General features: G+C 41.7%; 1 protein-coding gene across 3 annotated transcripts in view; it reads right to left on the reverse strand.

Moving 5' to 3' along the window:
- Positions 1–15,196: 15,196 nt before the first annotated feature.
- TECPR2 (tectonin beta-propeller repeat containing 2) overlaps positions 15,197–26,431 on the reverse strand; it is a 41,888-nt gene continuing 30,653 nt past the window's right edge. For 2 of the 3 annotated variants that reach the window (XM_039712465.1, XM_039712467.1), the window contains exons 19-20: positions 17,681–17,830; positions 15,197–17,432 (exon numbers count right to left, since the gene is read on the reverse strand). In XM_039712465.1, coding sequence (XP_039568399.1) covers positions 17,804–17,830 — 27 coding nt within the window. In that variant the 3' untranslated portion in view covers positions 15,197–17,432; positions 17,681–17,803. The remainder of the gene's footprint in view (positions 17,433–17,680; positions 17,831–26,431) is intronic. The other variant, XM_039712466.1, reaches the window with a different exon arrangement.

Raw genomic sequence — 26,431 nt, forward strand, 5'->3', positions numbered from 1 at the left:
CCCTGGAGTGGCATGTGCCTTGGAAAAGGGTGTGCAGGGTGGGGGAGTATCTTTTTGTTAGGATTTCCCTGTTACATAAGCCTCGCCGTCCTGGAACAGGATGACTCCTTTTTTACAGCTCTCCTAATACATCTTGGCAGAGATGCGGGTTTTTTTTAAAGGCACAGATGAAAACTTCCTCGTCTTGTACACAAGACCAAAGAGAAGCCAGATACTGTTACAACTTCCCTAAACAAGGCTGCCAAGGATGTGCATCTGAACAAAATGTATTTTAAAATACGCATAAATAACAGTTGGCTTCCCTGTAAAGTTGTCTCTGCTCTCCTTGGAGGCCCAAGGCATTTGTTGTCAGGCAGAGAGATGGAGCACACGTGTTGCTGTGGCCAAAAATGTACCTGCCCTGGCCAGGCTGGAGCCTGCAGCCCTTCTGTGTGATTGCTGCAGGGTGAGGGGTAGCACAGAGCCCACTGTTCCCAGGGGGATGTAAGGAGGTGTGACAATGGCCCAGGATCCTAGACCATGGCTTTTTCAGTGGATTCTGGCCACTCCACTGCCACTCCCCATCAGTGTGTGATGGCTCAGGTTCAGCTGAGAGCACCATGACAGTCTTGGTGTTCACTCTGGGTGCCAGAGGAGTAGCTTGGATATCCAAACTTTCCCCAGCTATCCCTTCTGAGATGCTCCAAGGTAGAAACAACATCCTCACAGCTGCTCCATATCAAAAATCCCTTTAGAGGTAATATCCTGCTTCCAAGACTTCTGTTTTGACTGAGCAAAGGGTACAGCTTCAGTTCCTGGCTCTGCAGCCTTTACTCTTCAGCATTCTGGGCAGGCCCTGTGTAACTGGCACTGCCCCTGTGTGCTCTGCAGGGAGCTGTGCTGGCTCCATCAGCCCTGCAGTGATAGTGATCTCCTGGGACACAGCACTGGAGCCTTGGCTCTGCTCTTGGAAGTTGTCATTGAAACTCCAGGGTTTTGTTTCAAGGCTTAAATTCATAGCCAGGGAGCTGTTTGCCGCTCGAACTATTTCAGGACTGCTGTTCACTCTAGGGTCATCAAGGAATTGATGTGCTTAGGAGAGAACAGCTATGTTCAAGGCACACATTTCTTTATTCATTAATTAATTTTGGTTAAGGAACAAAAAAGCCACAATTAGGAACTATAAGCTGTTCATGTTTCAGCAGAACAAAGTGGTATTTAATCTAAAATAATCTGTATTGCATGCACAGTAAAAGATAAGCCATGCTTCAGAAATTTGAGAAGAAACAGAAAGAAGATTGCTATTCTTAGCCTGATAGCACTGAAAATGTTTCCTAGAAGAGAATATGTTCCTTTTTCCTAAGAAACGAAGCTGATACATGCTCAAACCTATTGCCATGGGAAATTCAAATCCCTTGCTGGAAAACATGGAAAAATTCTGCTCTCTTCAGCTTCCTTGTTGGTTATAAAAATTCAGAAATCCAGAGAAGTAATCCTAATCTTCCTAGCCACTTTAAAAAAATTATCTATGTTGCTGTTCTCTTCATTACAGTGCCTGTTCCCCATTGCTTCAGTAACAATGGTGTGGAAATGTCTTTCCAAACAGATGAGAAGTAAAGGAGTCAGGTCTAACTTGCACATGGCAAAGTTTCCAAAGTGAGGTGGGGGAAGAGACAGAGCAGGGGGTGGGACAGAATGTTTATCAGCTCTGCTGGCAAAGACATAACGAGATTCAGCAGTAGGGGGGAGTTGGTTGGTTGGTTGAACTGGAAAACACTCCTGCTCCCAAGCTGTGAGAGTAATTACACCCTGGAACAGCACAACAGGCTGGGCAGGATATCCTACACCCTCAAATGAGCCCTATAACAGAACACCAATGCAAAGGCTGTGCTGTGACTCCCTGGAGCCCTCCCACCAGCTCTGGGGTAATTAATTTCAACAAACAGAACTGATCCCCTCACGCTGTCGGGGTGGGTGCAAGCCAGCTGACTGCTGTGCCCTTCCTGTTATTCTGGGACAGGAGTCAGACTTGGGGCTGAGCCCACGCTGGGATGGCTCTGCCCAAGGTCACCAGCAGCCCTCGCTGTGTGTGGCTCACTGATGTCTGCCATGCTTCATCTGGAGAGGAACTGTGGGCAGAGCACGGCGGAGAGCACGCGGATCGCTCGCCCAGCTGGGTCCAGGCTTGTTTTTCAGACAGAGTCACAGCCTGGAAAAAAGCTGGGGCTTCTTGGCATTGGAAACAGGAGTCTTTTGTTTATAGACCGAGCAATAGCAGCATCATCTTTCCTCAGACTGACCTGCCAGCACATCTCTGTCTTCTGCCACCTTTAGGGCACAGTGGAGTGCAGGCTCCACAGCCCATTCAGTTTTCCATCTCTTGGAGAAGGCTACCAACAAAAGTACCAAGAAGTGCCAGCTGCATCACCACTGACAGGCTTGATAAAGCAAACATGGACAGTGATTATGTCACTGCAGAACAGAACTGTGGTGCTAGAGCCAGGAAGCTGGCCACAAAGAAGATTAACAAAGTCCTAACACCATGGGAGCAGAGGGGTAAGGAGAAAAAACTTAAAAGCTTCTGTCTTACCTGCACATGTTGATGTTGTCACACATGGCAAATTACTCATCCATAGGAAATGCTTTCCAAAAGCATGCAAGACAGTCCAGCATTCCTGAAAAGCTTGATTACAGTCAGTCCCCTAAAAAACTACCTTCTGTCAGGAGACAGTGATGAAATCTAATAAATATGTCCTATGGGTTGCTCAAGCACTTTCAAACTAAAATATTGTAGTACAAAGTGGCTTTATTTGACGTGACAGGTAAAAAAGGCCTGAAACATTTTCATTCAGAAAGCAAGGGGAGGAGGGAGTACTGAGCTAGTTTTGACTCTGCAACTGACTCCTCTCTGCAGTTCCCAAAGTTTAGCCTGCTTAGAGTCTGCTGAAGGTGATAAAGTCTATTGTAATTTTGGGTAACTTGTTTAAAAAATGGGTTTGTGCTCTTTAACAATCTTCTTTTACCCTGGCACAGAGTCAAGCAAAGACAGAGACTAGAAAGAGGCCAGGGTGCCAGGTTTGTTTCCTAATTTCCTATTTGTCCTATGTCTGGTGTCCAAGCCATATGGGGTTTTGATTTGCAGTATAAGAAATGTCCTGACATCAGCAGATCCTTGTGCATTGCATCATCCCGTCCAGGCAAACAAGGCACTTGTGCCATGTGCTTAATGTTTAAAGAGCACTGTAAATCCTTGCAAACCAAGACTCATAAGATCTACGTTAATAACAGTACTTCCATCCCTGCCTGGTGTCAGCACCTGTCTGAGGCTACATAACCATTAACTCCCAGGCTGGCTTCAGTGGTCTCTCCTGCCCCTCCTGTAAAGTGTGAAAAGCAAGTTCTGCTTATGACTTGCTCAGACCACATCCAGTTGTCCTCTGTTACCAAGAATGTCATCTGTGGTGCTGCTTGCACTGATTTGCTCCTGCTCTCCTCACCCCACAGGTGCAGGTGCACATGTAGCACAGGAGTGGAAGGAGCTGAGCTCCCCCTCAAAACCTCACTCAGCAGGAAGCACAAATGCAGTTTGCAAAAGCATCAGAGATCCCTTCCTGCTGCTACAAGAAATGGAACCATTTGGGGTACAAAGATTGTCCCCATGTGCCCTGATGACCTCTGAAATTACCAGTATCTGTTTGCCCAGTGGTTTAGTCGATAAATGAAAAAAAATCACATAACAAAACTAATTTCTGAAGCCTCAAACATAGAGAATTTCATCATGTTTAGGAATTACTGCTAAAGCCAGGAAAGCCTGGTGATCTAATGACCCAGGCCAGCAGTTCTTATGTTGAGCTTATCACATCTGATTGATTTACAGTATCTAAATCCAACTTTACTTTATTGATTTTTAAACTGTGGTGCATCCAAGGCTCTCTGAAGAACCTGTAGCTGAGCCAAACAAAGGTCCCATCCAGCTAACCTTGATCTCTCATCTGTCCCTAAACCCCATAACATCCCCTACCATCAACCCTGCTTCCTTAGTCTGTAAGAAAAAAAAAATTATTTTCCTAATACAAATGTGAGAGTTGACCAAAATGGATCTGAATCAGCAAAGAGAGAGGCAGAGATAATTCTGAGAACTAAGGAAGGTAGAGAGGGACTTTGATCTGCCCCACACTTCAGCTTTCTGAGCAAGGTTTTAGCAAGTCTGAGCCAGTAATTCAGGATCCTGTGAGCTCCAGACCCTCCAACTATTGTAAGGTTACATTCCCTGTACTGCAAATCTAATGGGAAGCAGAACAAATCAACACTTCTCCTTCAGGAAAGCAAATAAGGCCTGAAAAGCTCAATTCCCCAGTCCAGGAGCCATGGCAAGACACCTGCATGCCTGGGATGTGAGGGGTGACCATGGACCAGTGTCCCCTTCCCCGAGCTCCCCAGCTAAGGCAAACCCAGGGGCAGTACATCCCATGGACCTCAACAGGCAGATGCACAATTAATGCTAGACAAGTCCTTCCCCAGGAAAGGGGAAAGCAGTGCAAAGAGGCCAAGGAGGAGAGAGAATTCCAGGCAGAAAGGACTTGGCTCAGCCAGGACAGGGAGCAGCTTCCAGCTCCGAGGAGGGCAGCACCCTCCCTGCATGGTTTGCTGTGAGTGCCACAACTCCTGTCCCACAGTCCCATGGCTCTGAGGCCAAATGGACTGTCCTCCCTGCAGGGGCCAGGCTGTGCACACAGACCTTGACTCTGTTTGGAAGACTGGGCAGCCCCATCTTCTCTCTCAGCCAGAAAAGCAACTTTGCCCAAAATCGTCCCTCTGCTCCTTTGTTCCAGTCCCTGTGGTAATTACTGCTTTGATGTAAGGGGTGTTTTTTGTCACCATGCTCTTAATATTCAGGCTTTGTTTTATAATCATTAGGGGTTTTTCTTTTTAGTTGTGCAAGTAAATTGCAATAAACACATACTACATCACACTCGTATTTTTAACGTGATGTCACTTTCCTGACAATGTTTGAGGCAGCATTTTAGAGCTAAGGCTAAAAGGATAAGTAATTTCTGACTCACAGTAAGAGAGAGAATGAAATCCCTTGAGGAGCTCAGTTTCTGAAAATGCTTTGCTCTAAAACCATCTGCTAGGGCTCTCCTGCTCTCTCCCACTCCTGCAGTAGGGACAGCTGCTGATGGTTGGTGACTCAAAGGGACAAGACGGAGGGATGCAGACTCTCCCACTGATTTCAGTCCCTTGCTAATGCCATGCCCAGTCAGGGCTGTGGACAAAGGCAGGCTGGATAAAATTCCCCAGCTGGTGAAGGAGGTGATCTGAACAACTTCTTCTGTGAGGAGAGGGGCACATCACTTCTGGTAACACATCTGCAGGCTCTCCCAGCAGGAGCAGGGCTGGGACCTTAAGGGTCCCAGAGCTTTGGAAAACTGCTGAAAGCACTGCAGGGCCAGAGAACCATGGCAGAGCTCTCAGTGCTCTGGGAAAAACACTCTCATGCCAGTGGGAAGAACGTGGCACTCCCTTGGGTTTGCCTCCTCCTTCAGATGCCCAAGGTTTGACTCAGCTTTGCTGCTGCCTCATCTTCCCCACCAAGAGCAGCATCAGGGCTGTGGTTAGACCACAAACGCCCTGACAGGAAAACACCTTCTGAGACAGCCCTGAGGCAGGAGCTGCTGGAGAGCAGAGCAGCTGAGTCACTCACTGAGTCACTCAGCAGGTAGAATATTTTGAAGGATAGAACCAGGTAATTTCCTTCAAAGTGAAATGCCAGCTTCACATCACCCAGGCTGCCCTCACTATGGAGAACACCAGGTGAGGTCTTGGAGCTCTGTACAACATCCTGGCTAGAGACAAACAATTCACATCCAGCATCATCCTCCCAACCTTCATGACAGGTCAGCGAGCTACCATCCCATCAGCCAGGGCTGTGGTATCAAGCTCTAGGTGAAAGACTCAAGGTGTATTTCCTCATAATCCTTTGCTCCAGTCAGTCTGCTCTCTGTGAGACCATAATTCTTCCCGAGAGTCGCCACCCCAGACTGGGTGTGCACAGAGAGGCACTCCACCCTCCGTTCTTTCTGTCAGCAATAAAATCCTCCCTCCAGCACAGCCTGTCCCAAGACTCTTGTCTGCCACTGACCCCTTGCAGCACTCACAGCCCTGCTCTCAGGATGCACAGGAGAACTCTGCCAGCACAGCAATGGGCAAAGAGCATCCAAGCTGTCCTTCACTGCTCGAGAGACTGGGCGAGCCCCAGCTCCTCAGTGGGACCAGCCCCTGTGGAAGCAGCGAGCAGGAGGCACCTGGGCCTTTGGGAAGACAGCATGGGCAGGCAGACATGGGGCCAAGCACCACAACACTTGTACCATGAATGCAGTGGGAACCTGAGCTCCTGTGGTAGCACATGCATCAGCTGTGCTTACACACAGCTCAGACATGCCTGTGGTGCCCAGCCGCTGCCCACATGATGAACAGCCATCCCGCAGCACATCTCCTTTTGCCAGTTTAGAGAGACATAGAGCAGCTAAATTCCAGCTTTTGAGGTCAAGCTTTTCCGAGTAACATCAGCAAACATTCTTATCAGTAATATCTGCAAATATTCTTATCACCAGAGGTCTCTGGCTCAGTATTGCCCTACTGTGGCCACCACAGCAGCCTTAAACTCCTGAAGTCTCCCAGGCCCCCACAACACAAGCCAGACAGAGGCAGGCCTTGCCCTGCAGTCCATGCTGCAGCTGCAAACAGCATTTTTGCTGGTCCCAGCCCCGGGGCTGTCAGGCAGGTGATTCCACTGCACAGCTGAGCCCCATGGGGCTAAAGACAGAACCACCAGAATGCTCTGCTCCAGCAGCACGACTCTCATGTGTTCCCATCCTCTTTCCACTTCAGCTGAATGATGGGAGAGGAAAAATGGGGAACAAATTACTTTGCTAGCCCTGACAGTGAGGGAGTAATTTTCCAAGCTAGAGCCAAACAGAAGAGGGAAGAACTGACACAGAGCTTGGCTCTGCCCACCTCCAGCTCAGAAAGAAAAGCTCTGCTGAGCAAATGCTGTGCCTTTCAGAGGGTGCTAAGCAGCACTCTGGGAGGTAATAAGTCCCAGCTGGTAGACTGGATCTGCATCTATTCACCTCTTCAGCATTTGCAGTTCATGCATGGGAAGTGGCACTGTGCTGTACCAAACCAAGGACACAGAGCTGAGAGGGTATTCGGAAGTCTTTTGTTCCAGAATCAAAAGAAGCCTTTCCTGCCTCCTACTTGGGATTTGATGCTTTAGAAACTGGTTGCTCAGATACCAAACAAATCTTGTGTAGATTCCCTGTTAAAACAAAAGCATAGAAATTTATGTAACCAAATCCCTGCTTTGGACTGTGACCTTACCAGGCCCTACTCATTAATTGGACTACACTGAAGCTTCACTCAGATCCAAACCTGACACTGGTGCAGCTCACTCTGCAGGACACACCCTTGCTGATGGGACACATACCAAACATGCTGCTTTAATCCCATGTTGACCACAGGTGACCTTGACATTAAATACAGTGTGGCAGAAAGATGTGTCCTACTTCTCTCTGTTAGCTGCTGTCTGTGCAGAAAAAAGCAAGTTTGGCTATCCCAAGCTGATGAATTTTAGCTCAGCTGGCAGAAGGGCTGCACCCCCTGGGACAGCAAGTCTTGAGCTCTGACCCTAAAGAAAACCCATGTTCTTGTGGTATCAAAACTAGCACAGTGCTCCTGGCATTTCCACTGCCTTCCTAGTTCCCAAACCTCTGTAACATAGTAATGGGAAAACACAACTCTCCTGGTTTGTGGCTCACTTTCCTGTTGCTGTGGGATGTGTCTGCCCATCGTGCCACTGTCAACCCCACACCCTCAGTGTCAGCTCAGTGCCTGACATCCTGCTGAACGGGGTACTGAGGCTCACCTCACTCAGATCACCACTCTGGTTTGCTCCTTTCTGAGCAGCCTTTGGGAACTGCCTGACCAGTCACCCTGTCAGCAGCAAACCTTCTATTCCTCTTTCCTGTTTGCCTGCTCTCCTTCTCAATCTGCCTTTAGGTAAAAACAAAATTACTGCTGATTTACCACAATAAATACATCAGGTGGCTGGGTTTGGGGAAAATGACCAGGTAATAAAAGGGACAGCTCAGGCCTGTTTAAGTTAAAAATTGATACTACACATGAGCATCCACTTGTGGAGGGATCACCTCTGTGGAGAAAGACTATTGGAACCAGCACCCAGAGCTTAACAAAAATATATTTACTACACAAGTCTAACCATTTGCCTTTTACAAGTCCCCCATATTGTTGTAATGTCAAATCATCAGTGGTCAAAGGAATCTTTCTTATTTATGTTCGTGACATACTGATTTTGAAAATAAAAATACCAACCCAACCCCCAGACATGTTACATCTATTACAGGTGATGTCACATGTTATGAGCCTGCTGGTGGCATTGCTTTTTTTTTGCCTCTTCTACAATAGAAACCAGTTTTCACACAGGCCATCAACAAGCCCTGAATGTTCTCATGGATAAGAGAAGTGCTGGAGGACTGATGTGCAAAACTGCAGCATGTTCACAGCACCAAATGACTGTACAGGCCATTCATTCCTGAGCTGGACTCGATGATCCTTGTGGGTCTCTTCCAACTCATTCTGTGATTCTGTGAAAATGACATCAAAGGAAGATGCACTCATTCTTCACCTTCAGAATTCCTGACTTTCTGCTAACATTATTCTGATCTAGCAAAGAGAACACGATGGACATAAAAGAAGTTCACTTTAAGAAGTGAAAACAAGGTGATACCACCTACATGAAAGAATTAAGCAAAGCAACAGAACATTAAATGGCTCTGACAGATAGATGTTCTTTCCTTTTATATAATTACAGAGCTTGGTCCCTTTGTCCAGTGTTAAATGCTTCATGGAATGGAACTGCAACCATTTCCTGACAACAGCACAACCTAATAAGCTTTATGATAAGGAAATGCTTCCTGCCATTAAGCCTGTTTCTTCTTTCCTCATTCATCTTCCACAGGTCAGAATTACTCTCAACATTCCCTGAAATCATCATGTTACTTCTACTCACCCTAGCAACCACAGATTAAGGTAGGTGTTCTTTCTCTCACTCCCATCCCTGCCCCCCTTCCCAAGGGGAGCATTATCTCTGCTCATACTGGTTTTCTCAGAATGTCCTTTCTGAAATTTGGGTGCTTCCAGCTGTTTGCAGTAACCCTGATGTGAACACATCAATATCAGAGGGAAACAAAGTCACATTATTAGTCACATTAGCATTATGCAATGCAAAGCAAAAGACTTCACCCCAAACCAGGAACAAAGCTGCAAATATTACACAAAACTACTACCACAGGCCTCCTGTGACTTGACTGTCTTTTGAACAGATATGCTCCTATTTCCCAACCAGTGGCATGAAATGGCTTCCAAAGACACTCCTTACTATCTGTGTGGACTACAGCAGAGGGACTGGGATAGAGAGAGGGGGAAAAAAAAGATGGTTCCTTCCCCAAGTGTTGTCCGTATTAAAATTTTACGAGTCACTGCCAAAGAAGAAAGACTATTCACATTATAGAAAGAAGATCCATTTATTTTGCAAAATCACTTGCTTGGGATGGCTTCCAAAAACATCTTACTTAGCTGAACATAAGCAGAGTTTCCTCCAGAGATGTTATATGGCAAAGCCTTATAGGCAAAGCCTACTAATAATATTCCTGAAGCCTATCCAGGGTCCATTGTAGTGAAAGCCTTGCCATGAATAGGACTAAATATGAAAGACAAAGCATTCCAGTATTCCCTACTTGCCTGGCTGTGCTTTCACAAAATATTTTTTTCAAAATAGTAAAAAAAGCAGTTTTGTTTTTCCCCTATTTAGCATGGTTGTAACTGTGGCCAGTATTTCCTGGGCTTTACATGACAACAGAATTCAGATACTCTTAATCTACTATTGAGAAAACAGCTGAGTATAAGTCAAGGGATCAACAATACCAGTGCTAATAAAAATAAACTCGGACTTCTTTTATTTTTTGGGGTGAAAGCAATGTTCATGTTCCCACTGCAGCAGTGTTTCTGGAGCAGTGATTCTCCAAGATGCTTCATCAGGCACTGCCAAGTGGACCACATTTGTTTACAGAAGCATACAACTTCTGTGGTGCTTTCTATTAAAAACTAGATGGAACAAGTGCAGGAAAATCTACAAGGAAGTTTTAGTGGTGACCCCGGTCAACCCACTCCAGAATTTGGGAATAGCTATTTTAAATCTACTCACTCTGAACAAGCTGTACTTGTAAAAGTGAGAATCTTGAATGCAAAATGCAAACAGGGTAATAATTTCCAAATCATCTGGGTGAGAGGCCTAATTGTTGAGTCCATTAGACACTGGATTTTAAAAGTAACCATCTCAAGGTCAGAGATGGGTACTTGTGGAAAATCCCTGTCACTCAATGTCCTAAAATAATTGTAGATGCCAGATACAATATGGGCTGTGTTGCTCCCCTCAACATTTAACTTTTAAAATTAAAAACTGCATGAAGTTTGGTGAAATTCATCCTGAGAGAGCATGAACAAAATTGAATTTGTAATAACAACTCATCAAGGATGCAATTTGTGTCTCCTGTGCTGATGTGTTCCACCCTGGCTGACTTTGGGAACTCTAGCAGGGAACCCTAGACTTAAAGCAAGAATCCTTAGAGACAGACCTAAAAAACCCACCCATTTGTCCAGATCTGCAAAAGAGTCCTCTTATCCCCCACAGAGGCTGGCAAAACTCACCAGGCAGGGAATTCTGTGTAGGTTACGAGCCTGTCCACGCTGCCCAGAACAAACAGGCTGAGGGAGACTGAAGGCTGTGCTCTTGGCAGTAGTTCTGCAGAGACATCATTATTCTTAAGGTCCCTGGAGCTGACAGCAAGATAGATACCAACCTGCTTCTAAAAGTGGCTCTGAGAAATCACTGGCTGTATGACTGACACTCAGGGACTGAATGAAGCATGGCCTTTTAAGTGAAAGCCAAGCTCACCTTGCTTGGCATGCTTTGAAAACTCATCTGGAAAAAAATGGCATCTCACCCATTTAAGAAAAAACCCCAAACATCCGTTCCCTTCCATCTCAAAAGTCTTCTATTAAAATCAGGTTGAAGAAGCCACTACATTGCAAGCAGCCAGCAGTGGTGAAAAACATGCTGCAGAGAACTAAGGACAAGGTTAAAGTTGACACAAAACCCAGCCAGTTGAAGCTCTGGTTTTTTTTATTAAAATTGAAGTTAAAGCAGAAGGAGCTGCTTCACTACAACCCTGGACCTCAACTCCCATCCTACAGCAATTAGAAGTGGCAAGATGGGGAGGAAGGAAAGAAAGTGCCATACAAAACACTCAATGTGTGTTTTCCTCAAAATATTTGCTCTACACGGGCATCATGTAAAAACACATGGAAGGACAGGAGAAAGATCTCCCCACTAAGCAAAAAAACAGTATGAAAAGCCATCAGCAGGCCTTAAAAGCAGGGAGATTCAGCTCCCCAGTGCATCCATTCCGAGTAGAGACAAACACGTGCTTCAGATGTTTTTGTTGCTGTTTTAAACATGCCCCATGTTGGCAGTATTTTAAGTAACCAGCTAATGAGACCTGAAGCCCAACAGATCTCCTACACAAGTACCTATGGCATGGATGTTAATATTTAACAAGGTCAGCATTATTATTACAGCAATTACAAAGAGAACCAACAGTGCTAAACGTGTTATTTCCAAGTGTTACACTCATCATTTACCATGATCTCCTTAACTTAAAAGGTCTGACTTTCACCACAGCACCACGGAACAAAGTGCAGGTCCATTGCTTCATGTTTTTATCCCCAGTTTGGAGCTGGGTGCGGCTCACAGAGGGAACAGACCCTAGACCATCTGTTGAGGCACAAAACGGATTTAGCAAGACAAGCGTGGGAGCTGAGCAAGTAAAATCTCAGTCATTCCAGCAATTACCCTACTTACTTTGCACTTCCCATGATCAGCTGGCTGGTCTGTTCCCCAGAACAACCAGGGATTGTGGGGTTTCTTGCTGGCAGTTGCAGTTTTTCCCCTGCAGCTCAAGCAAATTCATTCTCTATGGTACATCCCCCTGCTCTGTAGTGAGGCACACGTGCCATGAATTCTGCTGGGGGCTTCCCTGGAACTTTCCTCCCAGCCTTATATTTGTTTTCTGGGAGAGATCTAGTTAGCTTGACCTTCCACCTGACCCAGCAGAGCTTAGCTAAATTCATCCAGCCCACATTTAGGGAAAAATACAGCAGCATGACAGCCTCAGCAAGGAGTCATCTGTTGAGCATTCTCATTTCATGCTTCAAGAGATGTTAACACCTGTGTCACTTCTCCATCCCATACACAAGATACCTCTGCAGACCCTTAGCAGCAGAGAGCTCTCAGCAAAGGCTCCCCACACTGATTAGACAGCAGGTCCACTGAATACAAATAAAGCACAGTCACTTGTGCAAACCCAAAATGGTAAGCACAGAACGTTAATCAAATTCTGTACACATCTTTAGGTACATTTTCTGTGGATATGAGATTCAAAACACAAGTGTTGTAAATGGAAGTCTCCTTCCTTTATCTCCTCTATGTGTATCTCAGCTGAGGTTATGAGAAAAGTATATTAAAATGGAAAAACAAGTCACTGGTTTCTTCAGTATCAGAAATAGTGAATAATGTTTGAAAGATTAATTCATAACTGCAGCTCCACTCAGTGATATTCAGCTGTGTACTATTCAATCCATCTATCAGAATCACAGGCTATAAAAAACTGTATTTAGAAGTAATTTCTGAGGGCCAAAATGGAAAGGGCATTTTTCAGCTTGGAAGATTTAGCACATTTTTGGTATTTTGTTATCAGCTTTTTCAGAACAGAAATCAAAGCTTTTATATATGTGCATATACATATATAACAGTTCACTATCCACAAGAACACAAAGATTTTCAAACAGATCTTTACTTTTTCTATGCTTTTTTTCTTCCACTAGCATCAAGCAGGATTTTAACCTGGTGGCTAATACAACAATTTGATAGATATATTTAAATAGATTTCAAGTCAGCTAGACTCAAAGACCAAAGGAGTCACCATGGTAATTTCACTCAGCTTCTAGTGTGATACCAGCCACAGAACATTCTAAAACATTTCCTGCACTGAACCCAAACCTCACTTCCCATCTCAGTTTCAAGCAGTGAGAAATCCATAACTAAATATCTGATAAACCCAGATATTGCTATTCAACAGACCAGGAAGATAATTTCATTCATCCAGACATTTTAATCTTTATTGGCAGAGCTCTGGTTGTAGTAATTCACAGAAGATAATGACTGCAACTCAACTTTCGCTTTCCAGTAATTAAAATCCAGTCCTATATATTACAAGTTCTTCTGTCCTGCTGATGTGAGAGTGGTTAACTACAATAACTCATTATCAAAAAATCAGGGTGATCTACTTTGTTTGGCATGGGATCCATCAGTCTTTCCTGCTACTTGCCACTATAATACATATAAAGTTTCCAACGTGTAACTTTGGCTTTCAGGAAGGTGCAAGAGGAGTAACAGCTGGAAATCCAGCTGGAAATCCTCAATCCACTCTCACCTCTCTACTCCTGACAGTAGGGATGGGATGTAGACAGGGCCAGGTAGTGTAAAATCTGGACACCTGAGAATTTACACCAAAGTCATGAGGAGAATTCCGTACCTTCATAAACAACTTATGCTTCACTAACTGCTAATTAACCAGGATAAGCCATAGGCATACAAGCACTTGAATTTCAAGCCTTTATACTCAGAACAGCATTTACTGAAAAGGTGTATCAAGGTTGTTCCTTGAAATCTACCCAGAACTGGCTGAAACAACTAGCAAAAGCTCATTCAGTAAAGGGAGTTCCAAGACAAAAGCAAAAACATAAACAGAGTGTTACACAAGTCTGAAATAACCCACAAGTGCTTTTGAAAAGCTTGGCAGAACTCATCTATTGAAAAATAATGTAGGAGAGTTATGGGGTTCTGATGCTCACAAGAGTTTAGGAAGAAGGGGGGATCCTGGTCTATTCCATCAGACACTCTTGGAACAGGTAATGGAGGCTGAAGACTTGTGAAGCTTTGTACTGCACAAGTAAAGCTATGTTTAGACAATGACCCAAGTTCATAATTTAGTGCTTATCACTGTAATTTTCCTAATAGTAGCACTGTTTCATATCAACAACTCTACCACCTTACCTAAGGAATTAGTGTATTTTCTTTGACACTTGTTGCTGAAAGCCTTTCTCTGCACCATTTAACATGATCCTATCTATTTTTATTGCTGTGAGACAAAGAAAACCAGGAGTTTCTCATCTGTCTAAGATAGCTGGTTTCACAACACCTCATCACAGACATCTTCCTTAAGCTGTGACACCAGGATTACTCCTGCATAATAGCAAGGAGCCAGTGCTGCAAGGAGACTGCTATTTCCCTGCAGGAGTCAGAGAAGCAGCTGAACCAGTTTGTCAAGATAAAAGCTATGATAATTAGCAAGGACACTGCCATCTGAATCTGAACAGGATTCCTGGGGCTGGAAGTGTGTTCAAGAGTCAGAAGCCTCATTAATCACTGTTACATTCTCTTGTGTGAAGTTACCCAGGTCCCCACTCAGTCAGGAAACAGCTCTCTTTTGGGAAGCAAAGCCAAGGTGTTCTCTCTTAAAGCCCAGCTGCAGTTCCAGTAAAATGTCAGAAACACAGGAAGTCCTCAGATAATGAATAATTCAAGGAAGGGTGCAGCTACAGCACACGTGGTACAAACACCATTTTCTGCTGCACCATTTTCTAGCTGGGATCACAAATGCTTATTTTTCACTGAGAGCTAAAATATTCAACATGCAATTTTTTTTCAGCATGCAAGGAAAGAAATTTTTTTACTGCTATTACAGCAAGACTATCTTAATATGGACGCAACAAGCATAATATTCAAGTGAGAGACACGTTTAATTGTCTTTGCTTGAGTCATGAACATTTTGCTGGCTTGACACCCCTGTCACAATTAAAAAAATAGATAAAATAAACTTCACAGTATTCAGGTCCTTACACTGTCATTACCATGCTGTCTGGGGCAACATTAGGGCACAGTCCTTCACAACAAGAGACTGTCAGACATAGAGAATTCTCTTGAAAATCACACAAAAGATGAGTCTTACCACAGTAATTTATTTCTTAAAAATCTAATTTATTGCACTTTGTCTTAAAGCACAAACAAAACCAAAAAACTAAATACAGAAATAAAAGTAAAAAAACCGCCATCCTAATTTTGTTGAAACTACCCTAAAAAGTAGTCTGTAAGAGCTCTTGACACCAATCGAATATTAACGACCATAGCAAGGAACAGTATTATACAGTAAATAAACAACTAGCAAGCTCAAACCATTACTAAGATGACTTTGAAAAATGCAGTACAAAAGTGTTACTATTAAATAATGCCATTGTACTTGAGCATCTGGTGCTTGGAGGGCACAGAGAAGTTGTTCTGTCTCATGTCCTTTCTCCAAAGTGATTGACTCAGGAGTTGCCATAAGATACTTTTTAGCTGAATTTCAGCTTCTTTGGGGTCCTCAAGACACCAAGCTATGCTTGCATAAAACAGACTGGGTTACTTCACAAGCTGATTCCATTACCATCCACTTCCAGACAGGCTAAAAGAATCCCTCTGGGGTAAGCTCTGTATAGAGATGAGACAGCAAAGAAGCAAACAATCTGTAAAAGGGAATTAAATCTGTCCTTCCTGTAGGACTGAGATTCATCTGAGAACTGACAGCCGACGCCACAAGTGCTACTAAAAAAAAAAATATAACTTCTCTCTCCCCAGTTCACATTCTCACCTTGCACCATGTTTGTTCCAAGTTTAGTGCAGTACACGCATGAACTATTCTGGAAGAGAACAGAGGTTAAAAAGAAAACATCCTTTTCCATTTGTGTTAAATCCTGAAAACAGAAACATCCCCACTTTTCAACTCTTGGCCTTTCCTGAAGCTGGCTCTTTTACAGTATTGGTTAGCAGCTGCTTAAAACATTCTGATGATTTATAAGCTTAGAACAAACACAAAATAACTCCTCCGCCCACATACTGAACTCAGGTTCTCTCATCTATAGTTCTATTGCTTAAAAAAGATGAGGTATCTTTCAAAGAAGATTTAGTATAAAGAAAAATAAACTGCAATGATTAACTTAGGTTACTTCCCAGTTCATCACATATTCCTGTTGCAACATCTGTTAAGTATAAGACACTTCAGAATTTAGCTAACATAGCTAAAAATCAGAATATTGTTAAGTATTTTCTTACAATATCACGATTTTTAATGGGATATATAGGTAATTCTATCAATTACCATTTTATTCTTAATGGATCTAAGTTTGGTACTCAAAACAATATGAGTCCAAATGTTAAAGCACTGGCTGGAGGCACAAATACAGCACAACAGGAATTATGAAAACTGCCTTGTACATTCCTGCTTTGTACTACAAACTCAACAAGAGACCTCTTCTTATTCCAAACTGGGACTCACCCCCAAAAATCTGTCAGCTTCCTGATGGCTATGGAAATGGGCAAAAGTCCCCCTGATATTAGGTGTAATCCAAACCTCTACCTTGTGAATGAAGCCAAATTATGAACAAAAATTTCTGGAAATGGAAGGTTAGTATAGCCTCACAATTATTTATATGGAAATGGATCAAACTAAGTTCATTCTAACAATACTGTGTAATCATGATGTTCTCAGATCTTACTAAGAAATACTTCATCATATTTTCTTCCATGCTGCAAGGAAAAATAATTCTAAATATATGTACAAAAGTCAGGGAGTGATCCCATCAGTATGGTATGGAGTTCCAAATGCAAGAAGAAATTGAGAAATGCTCAATGTTTCCACTGTAGAGAAATATTTAATGCAACAGAATTCCTTCTCAAAATCAGTACATTAGTTGCATGCTGTTGTGAAGTACTCACTTTCATTGCTAGTAAGGTTAATTTAAAAGTTATATTTCCAAAGGAGCTTTTACAGTAGTACGGTATAACAATTGCAGTATGCCACACTTAAAGAGTCTCCCAAAAGATTATGTAACAAACATTAGAACTCACAGCTTGGGGGCTATTTAACAGGTCAGTTTTCAGTACAAAAGTGCTAATATCACAGGTCCAATATGAGTGGCTCTTAGATCCAATATTCTGTACATACATTACAGAAATTCTGTCCTCCTGTTTTTTTCACTGCTTCACAAGCTTGACAGACTTCATATCACTTCCCATTCATCTTCCAAATCATCAGGGTGAAGCAGAACAGAGGTTTCATTATTTTTCTGCAAACTATGGGAATGGCTAAAGGTCTTAGTGAGGCGCTGGAGCAGAGATCCTGAAGTACTGATTGCCCACAGTTCATCTAGAGGGGTCACTGCAAAGCATAAATTATCCATCTTTTAATTACAGTAGCAGGTTCCAATTCTAAACACTGAATAAATAATATTTGGATCTGTTTTCCCAATTATACCCAAAGAAGGTTTTTACCAATGTGATAAAAACACCCTTGGTGAAACACAGTGTGTGTGGCCCTCCCTGCATATGGCCAGCTTGAGCACCAGCAGGTAGAGCTCAAAGCAGATCCCAATGTTTTGGACAGACTGCCATGCAGCACCAACTTGCCTGTTAAACGTGAGACATTCCCAGGAATCTTTTTCCAGTAGTCTCCTGCAGGATTCTTGTCAGTGACGCCGTACCGGCGAGCGATGTCCCCGTTGGGGCAGCGTGCCCACACTGTCCTGGCACTCAGAGCCAGCTGGCAGGCCTGCAGACCTGCAGGGACATGAGGAGGGCATGATCAGGCTGTCCTGGACTTGCAAAAAGTACTCTGAGAGCAGACATCAAGACTATAACAGTTTTTATATATTCTTACATGAAGCACTGGTGAACAAAAAGGGTTTTTAACTGCAGAGCTGGTACTCCCTGCATCTGTTGACCACAAGGGTTATCCCAGCATGGATATAATTTGTTATGTGGCCACAGCCACAAGCAACATCCAATTACAGGACCTTCATAACATGCTTTTGGAGCCCCCACTGTATGTGACTACCGCATGGGGAATAAGCCAACAATTACAAACTTAATTTGTCTAAAAATGGTTAATATTGCAGACATTGTGGACTCTTGCTCCCTGTTCACAAGAGTACTCCACAGCTAAGTGCCATGAGTTAATGCAGTGAGAAATCTTTAAAAAGCAAACAGCATCAATGCAGTTATTTAGAAGGAAATAAATAAAATTTAGTGTTATTTAAAGGCAAGGCAAAAGTGTAATTCCTAATCCAGAACATATCCAGCACACAGGATTAGTAGAAAGACGTGAGAAATAGTGTAAGGTTTTTGTTACCCACATATAGGTAAGAAACCTCATGTGATATCACAACTAAATACAAAACCCCACAGCACAACAGTCTCCCTACTGCTTAGGAATTCTGCTTTAGTTTTAATTGAAAGGGATCTGTACCACTTACTAATTGAGTGGCAGCAGCCTGAAATAACACATCAGAAATTAATTTAAAAAATTGTATTTCTTCCAGTTAACTACTCAGTGTTTTTAAGTAAAACAAAAGTCCTCTTTAAAAATAACCCTTATCAAACATTTGACTGCAAAAAGAAAAAAAAAGGGCTGGTAGAGGCTTGATCAAGTATTTACCTGTGGTCACAGTAAATTTACAAGTAGCTGCAGTTTGAATACTTAAGAGTAAAGCCACTAATTGTCTTGAAAAGCATTGACTATATAGAATATACAGCTGCTCATCTACTTTCAGATTGGTATTAAACTACCATTTTGAACAATTTTAACTACATTAAAATACCAGATTGGTATTAAACTACTATTTTGAACAAAAATCTCAACCAACAAAAAAACCACCAAAAAACAACCTAATGCCAAAACAACAAACCCCACCAAAAAAACCTCCAAACATACCCAAAACCAACCCATCAAATGCCCAAAACCACACTAAAAACAAAACACCCCAAAACCCCACACAATTTTCCCATTTGGACTTCTGCCCCTTTGCTGGAAGTGACCCTTACTCCTGGCCCAGTTTCCATTTCTCCCCTCCATTTTTCATTTGCTTTTCTACAGCCACCTTGGCTCTCACTGCCCCCTTGTCCCTGCTCATGTCCCCCCAGGGCTGCCATGGGGCAGTGCCTCCCTCCAGTGCAGTTTCCTGCTCCATCACATCCCTCACCACACTCCTGCAGTCCCATGCTTTCACACAAGGGCAGCTATTAGCTTGTGCAGGCTGAAGTACTGCATGAACAGGAGAACCCTGCCTTTCATTTTTTTTTTAATATTTCTATTTTTTACATCCACTTATTTAGAAGAACGTGGTAAGAAGGAGACAGCCACCTCTTTCCCAGATTTAGGACTTTCTGTTACCTTTCCCCCATGTCCTTCACAGCACAGACTGACAGTGTGTCTGTCTGTGCTCTGCAATGCACTTCATGTTCCAGCCAGGGTCCATCCCAAACTGTGCCTGACACCTTGGTGAGACTTTTGTTGCTGAACTGTTGAGATTTGTGCACCTTGCTCCCCATTCATATGCCAGGATCCCATGCCTCTCTTCTACTGTCGATTTATCTAGAAGAGAATTCTCTCAGAAAGAACTGGAGGAGTATTTCCATCCAAAAAGACTCACTGAGTGCTTAAACCTGCCACCTAAGCATTGCATTGTTACAGATTTAGAGGCAGTGTAAGCTAAGAAAAGCAGAGGAAACACACAAAAGGAGAGTCACAAAAGTTGTATGAATCTCAGCTAAATTGCTCCTGTGTAATCAAAGCAATTACTTCTACCCTATTCTGCACCCACCAACACATCTAAGAAACAAATGCCAATCATCAAATTCAAAATAATGTGTTTAAAAGCTTGGCCAAATATTCTTCTCATTTTTTGCTTTTCTAAGTGAGCTCACTTCATCCTTCAGTTTCCCTGCCTCTCTGGGTATTTCACTTCCAGATTCTCTTCCTTCTTCAGGCTACTCAGCTCTTTCTGATAACCTGACATCAATAAAACAATCCTCCTTCTACTACTGCAAAGCATCCAGGCAACTCCTCTACCCCCCAGCTCTCTGCTGTGGAACAGCCAGTAAAGGACACAACTGAGAGGACACACAGGGACATCATTATATACACACCATTACATATCATATATACATATCATTATATACAGCAGCTTTTGGCACAAACCAGGAAATTTGTTTGGAAACAAATACAGGCAATTCCTGTTGCAAAGGTTTGACTTCTGGATTATTTTTTACCCAGAAAGCAGCCATCTACAACAAGAAGGTACTCTCATGGCTACCACAGTAAGGTGGATAAAATTAATTTTCAATTTTCTTGACATAATGAACTATTTTCTTAGAACAACCATGCTGATATTATCTCAGATATCTCCCATTTTCACTCAGTTTTAATTACCATAAGCATGCTTTAAGTATTTTATAAGTTATATAAGAAGAAAATCTCTACAGCTGCAGTTAAAGGTTAAATAGAGTTCTCTATAGCACTAAAGAGAGATATCTCTGCAAATTCATAAATCTGCTGATAACATTTTAGAGACTGATAACCATGAAAATTGATAAATTATTTCAGCATAGCCTTTACTCAGCTGGTTTAACTTCCAACAGCATTCATGAGTTTTATATACCTTGACTGTGAAACATGTCCTGTCTGTAATTTACTGGAGAATCTGGAATTTTACGGAATCTTGCAGCAGCCTCTCAGCCTTTCTGCTCTGACACACCAAACTCTGTTTATACATTTATCCACAATATAATCACTACTGTGAGAGATCAACCTGTTATGGTTCATTCATGGATCCAGTGCTATTTGATAAAAAATTGCAGAAAACTTTTATTTCTCTATTACTTGGAGTGCCAAACATTTTTAATCTCTAAAAATCTCACAAGTCTGACTGGTTTAGCCAGTCAGATCTAATACAGATTCCCCATGCTCTGGTCTTGTGCCTTGGCTGCAAACACCCCAGTCACTCCCTGTCTTTTGATATGAAGAATTTCCCACCAGGACCATGGACTGCACTACTATCAACTATGCCCCTTTCAACATTAAAGCAATATACTAATAGCTGTGGACATATTTGTTGTCTGCTACAAATAAAATCAGCTTGCCACATGTCTGTTGTGAAAACAATGTTGATGAAATGAAATAAACTTGAAGGAATCATATAACTGGCAAATTGTTAAATGATATCAAGAAACAATGTTTATGCTAAACATATTTAAGTTATCAAGTTGTCCATTAGCTTTATAATTCTGTGCAAGTTACTTCCTCTCTTTCTGCAAACCACAGAGAAGTAAGTTTCACTGTAAGAATTTTACTTAACCAATAGTATCAAACAAAATCCAAAGTAAAAACTAACACATTTCTCCACCCAGTCTCCCCTACATACTACTCAAAAGTTTTGTCTTATTGGTCACAGCTGAACCCAAATGGTTAAAGTTCCCTGTCAAGGAAGAAAGGACAAACACACGCACACAAAAAAGGCACCAGGACATTTTCCACGTCACTTTTCAGGAGCACAGAGTCCATGTACCAGCAAACCTCCATTATCTCTGTCCTGCTGCAAATATCCAGGATAAGGGAGACTAAACATAACATTATCAGTCTGGCCAAGCCCAGTCCTTTTTGTAACAGGTTGGTGGCTACGTTCAGCACAAATGTTCTCCTTGCCTTCCAAAGACAAAGCAGAAACACCTTCAGCTGGTCCAGGCCAGGCTGTAAGGAGGTCACATCAGGGATATTTCTTACACTCTTGAGTATTATAAGTGTATCAGACTAATCTGACTATTTTCATGACTAACAACATCCAGACCCTCCTAATGAGGATAACAAAGAATGCAACTTAGAGACATTCTCCCCCCATAAAGGCCTATTTACATATTATTTTCTGAGGCCCATTTAAATGAAGGTTATAAAGCCCTTTCAGCATTAGCTTGCTAAATTAAGTGCTGCTTTTTTCTCTGCAGAGAAGTTCAAGGCATTATACAGGAGCAGTAAAGATCAATCTGTTTGGTCTTCCTTGATGCCACGTGTTCTCCCTAAAACTGGCATTAAATTGTCAGAAAAACACAACTATTTATTGTCTGTAAAACTGGAGCATTATTTTCCTCAGAAGCCTTAGAACAGCAACAGGACCCTCTGCCCCACTTTCTGCCTTCACTGGATAAAAGGGACAAAGGCCTTAGTTGGGTATTTCCAACCAAGGAGGTATCTACTGTGCTGTCTATGACTAGCACAATCTGGAAGACAAAGCAAAGCCAAGGAGGAAATCCCTTGACCTCTCCCTTCTGTTAGCCCTAAATTTTTTATTCCAACATTTTTTCTTGCAGAAACATGGGAAAGACAACAACATAGGGTATCAAATCATAGAATAGATCAAACCAAACCCATGCAACTACTCAACATGTTCTCAACAGAACCATAAAATACTTTAAAAATACTCAGTACAACTGTTCCTTAGAAGCAATTAAAAAAATAAGTAACAAAAATTTCATGTAACCACTTTAGAGACCATACAAACTCCAGGCCTACTCAGGTTTGCCCAACTGTCTTCTGGTCATACTGTTTTACAAGTAAGATTATAAACTAATATAGGAGATAAGCCCTCTGTAATTACCCCAGAGGTATTTTTAATAACATATTGAAGAACTAAACTGTTAGGAAAATAAGAATTAATTATTTACAGAAATGTGCGTTAAGTAAACACTAAGTGCAAATTCCCAGGAAACAGAACGTCATTTAACACTAGGTAATAAAAACCTTGTATAAGCAAACCTGAGTAACCAAGGCTTTTATTTGTTCTATAAATACACCTTCAATGAGCATCAGCAAAACACCCTCTGATGCAGCCTATGCCTGTAAAGTGCCCCTCTTTAGTTTTTGAAGCTTAAAAACTTAAGTTTCAAACTTACAAAGGAGAGAAAGCGTTTTTTGGGGACTACAGGAAAGGGACTTCAAGCTCCTAATTCAAGGTCAAAGGGTCTGATGTGTCCAGCAGATATCCCAGGGTGTCTCCTTACTCTGTGCTACCACAGCTCATACCTGCAAAACCATGATGATCATCCTCTACACACGAATTTATACCATGGTGCTTTTATTTTTGAATGGAATCACTCTGAAAAACTGTCAAAACTTAATGATGTTTGTGGTTACTTTATTTGCCCAACTGAATGTTAAATATATTTCTTAATCTCTCCAAAGAATAATTAAATATCTAATTCTGTGTTAACTAACCAAAACATGGGAATACTGGAAGAGTTGCAGGTATGAGGAAGCGCCAAATAATGACCAAATTGAAATATGAAAACTGAAGGATCCCTTTCCCACAATTGTTGTTTTAAATGTGAGCCAGTCTTGCCAAAAAGCAAATACACCACCTTGAGATCACATTTTAGAAGGACACAGGAGGATTGCCTGCTGAACTTTCTGGCTGTGCTGCTCGTTGGGCACTTTCTGTGACCTGAAGCTTCTGGTGCTGATAACAATTGCTATCTCCCACGACAGGCCACACGCCTGCTTTTCTGAACACGGCGATAGCTGGGCCCTAAAACAACTATCAGAAGGCTAAAACTCCACAGCAGCAAACTACAGTGAAATACAGTGACAGCAGTTTTCTTAACTAGCAACAAGGAGGAAGATAATAAGCACTACGCTCAGCAATGGAGTCAGCGGGAGGCAACTCCAGAACAAATGCTGAAATTGCATTTTCTCACCCTCTAAAAGCACCTTTTATGTAACTAACAATTACTTAAGATAGGCATGCCTGTGAAGAATAGCACAGACTTGAACTTAAACATTATGGCATTCTAAATCAGCTAAACAAAAGACACAGCTGCAGAAGCTTTCATCTCCTGTACTTGTTTGCAATCCACCTTGAGACAGCTGCTCTTACTATTGCCAAACAGCTTTTCTCTACATCATCTTGGAAAGTTCAGTCCTCCAGGAAAATCACCTCCCTATTGATGTCTTCAGAGGCCTCACATGAGTGAAGATATGCAGAACAACAGACTAGTTAGTCTGGTCTAGAGAGAACCAGGCCTAATGACTTCTCCAACCTAAGCAGACTTTGGTTAATTAAAGATACTTCCTCTGAATCTCAGCCCTCCAAAGCAGAACTCATGGTAACTCAAGATGTTTGTGCAATGGCTGAGAAATGCAAGCTGGTCTGTGCTAGTGAAAACCACTGCACTTGGAAAGAACAGGCATGTGAATACTGCATTAGAAAGAACAGAGACTTCCATGATGTTTAGAAGTAGAAGATTATTCTGAAGTAAAAACTATAAAGCATTTTCTACAGAAAAATTTCCTTCCCCTCTAAATATTCAATTCTTGAAGATCATTTCAAACAATCCCTTCCTGCATTTCAGCTCAATGGCAAAATCTGATCTTGAGGACTGCTCACCACTTCCTCCTCTAAGTACCACTTAATGCAGAACTGGCCTTAGTAACAACACAAATCTCACTGAGAAATGCAAAAGCAAGGCAGATGCAGAAGAAAGTCCCCAGATTCACAATAAGTGTTCTGGAAGATAAGCAGAATTTTATCTAAATAAAGGAAACAAAACAAAGATGATGACAACCATTTCTAACAACTCAACACTCATCTGGAAGACACAACCAACTCCTTACCTTTTCTTGACATATGTTCAATGTGAGGTATTGGAAAGAAGTTAAATCTATCCTGTAGTGATTTTTTAGAATTACAGATAATTTGCCTAAATTTTAAATTTCATTTTTAGACTACCATTTGCTTTGTAGTTTTAATAATTTTTGAATGACTGTGAAAACATGAACAGCCTTAATTTAGTTTTTTGGAAGTCTGTGTGCAAGAAAAAAATAGCTCCTCCCACATGAATAAGAATTTCTACTACCTATAAGAATTTCTCTTACCTATGATATCAAGCTTAAAGTACAGAGACACAATTACCAGGCTGTTTATGGGAAGAGCAGTAAATCAGAAGTTTCTCTAACTTGAAGCACACAAAAGGCAGGTGACACTTTTATGGCAAACTAAGTCAAGCAGTGCCCGTCTGCTGAGACCTACAAATGATAACTGAAGCTTTATGCAGCAACCAAACGTTTCCCTAAACAAACCCCTTGTACCTTGTAGCTCAGACAAGCTATGTGAACATTTAAACAGACCTCTGGATTTAATAGCATCACTTTTTCAATTCTATTCTCTATGAGATTTGATTACAAATTAACAAAGAGCAGCAATTAAAGAAGTGACAATAAAATGCCTCAATCTATTTTTAGAGTAAGGCTAATTATTTACAATGAGCAGACGATTAGTCACTCATTACAAATATTTATTCTGTTTCCTTTAATTCTGTCAGATAAAGTTGTTTATCTGATAGATGCCTTAATGTAAATCTGAGAAGGTGGCTATTAAGGCCAGTTTTTAAACTGTGGGAAGCAAGAGTTACTCAAGATCAGATTTTGTCTCAGCTTCTTTTTCAGAAGGTACCAGAAATCAAAGCTGAAATGTTCAAATAATTATTTTCAAACAGTTCAACATGGGGGGGGCCTTTGAAAGCAATTTAAAGACTTTTACCTTTAGAACAAGCTCTACCCTTTAGTAATCTAAATTAGTCTTACAGTCTATACTAATTTTCTATTTTATTTTTAGTTATTTTTCCTTTAGGCCAGAAATTGGAAAAGCATTAAATCCTAATAAAGATACAAACATATAAAAAGATACTCTATATTATCTATATAAAAATATTTGTATTTCCTGCTTTTTTTAAAATTAAATTTTATATATGTAAAAATATGGATTATTTTGAGACGTGTTGCAACAGATTATGGTTTTGTCCTGCATGTTAACAATAGAATGGAAGAACATTTTCTATTTCCTGGTCTAAAATAATTTCATCAAAGCATTTTGATTAGTTTTGTCAATGTCCTTGAAACAAGCCGCTTAACTACATAATTATTTTACTTCTAAGACTGCAGAACCAAATTGATGAATCACAGAAACCAGCTATATATAAACTACTACTGCTCAAGAAACTCTAATGATGTTATCAACCACTTCTGAAGTACTGGATAAAATAAAAAAAGAAGGAGGGCAGAGAACAAATAATCTTTTCTTCATCTCAAGAGATGCTTCAGTAAGGAGGTACAGAGAGGAGTCACAAAGGAGAATGGGTTTAGTCTTGATTTAAGAAAAAAATACAGCATCACAGAGCCAAAGGATGAACTTAAATTATATTCACTCATTTTAGCATGAGCAAAATCTCACCAAAACTGCAGTCTCTGAATACCTTTGTGAAGTTATGCAAAGATGAATGCTGTGCCACTGCAGCACTCCTTTAAGGAGAAGTGACACCATAAAAGCAGAGTCTGCA

This window comes from Passer montanus, unplaced genomic scaffold, assembly GCF_014805655.1.
Source record: "Passer montanus isolate IOZ18808 unplaced genomic scaffold, ASM1480565v1 scaffold27, whole genome shotgun sequence".
Taxonomy (NCBI): domain Eukaryota; kingdom Metazoa; phylum Chordata; class Aves; order Passeriformes; family Passeridae; genus Passer; species Passer montanus.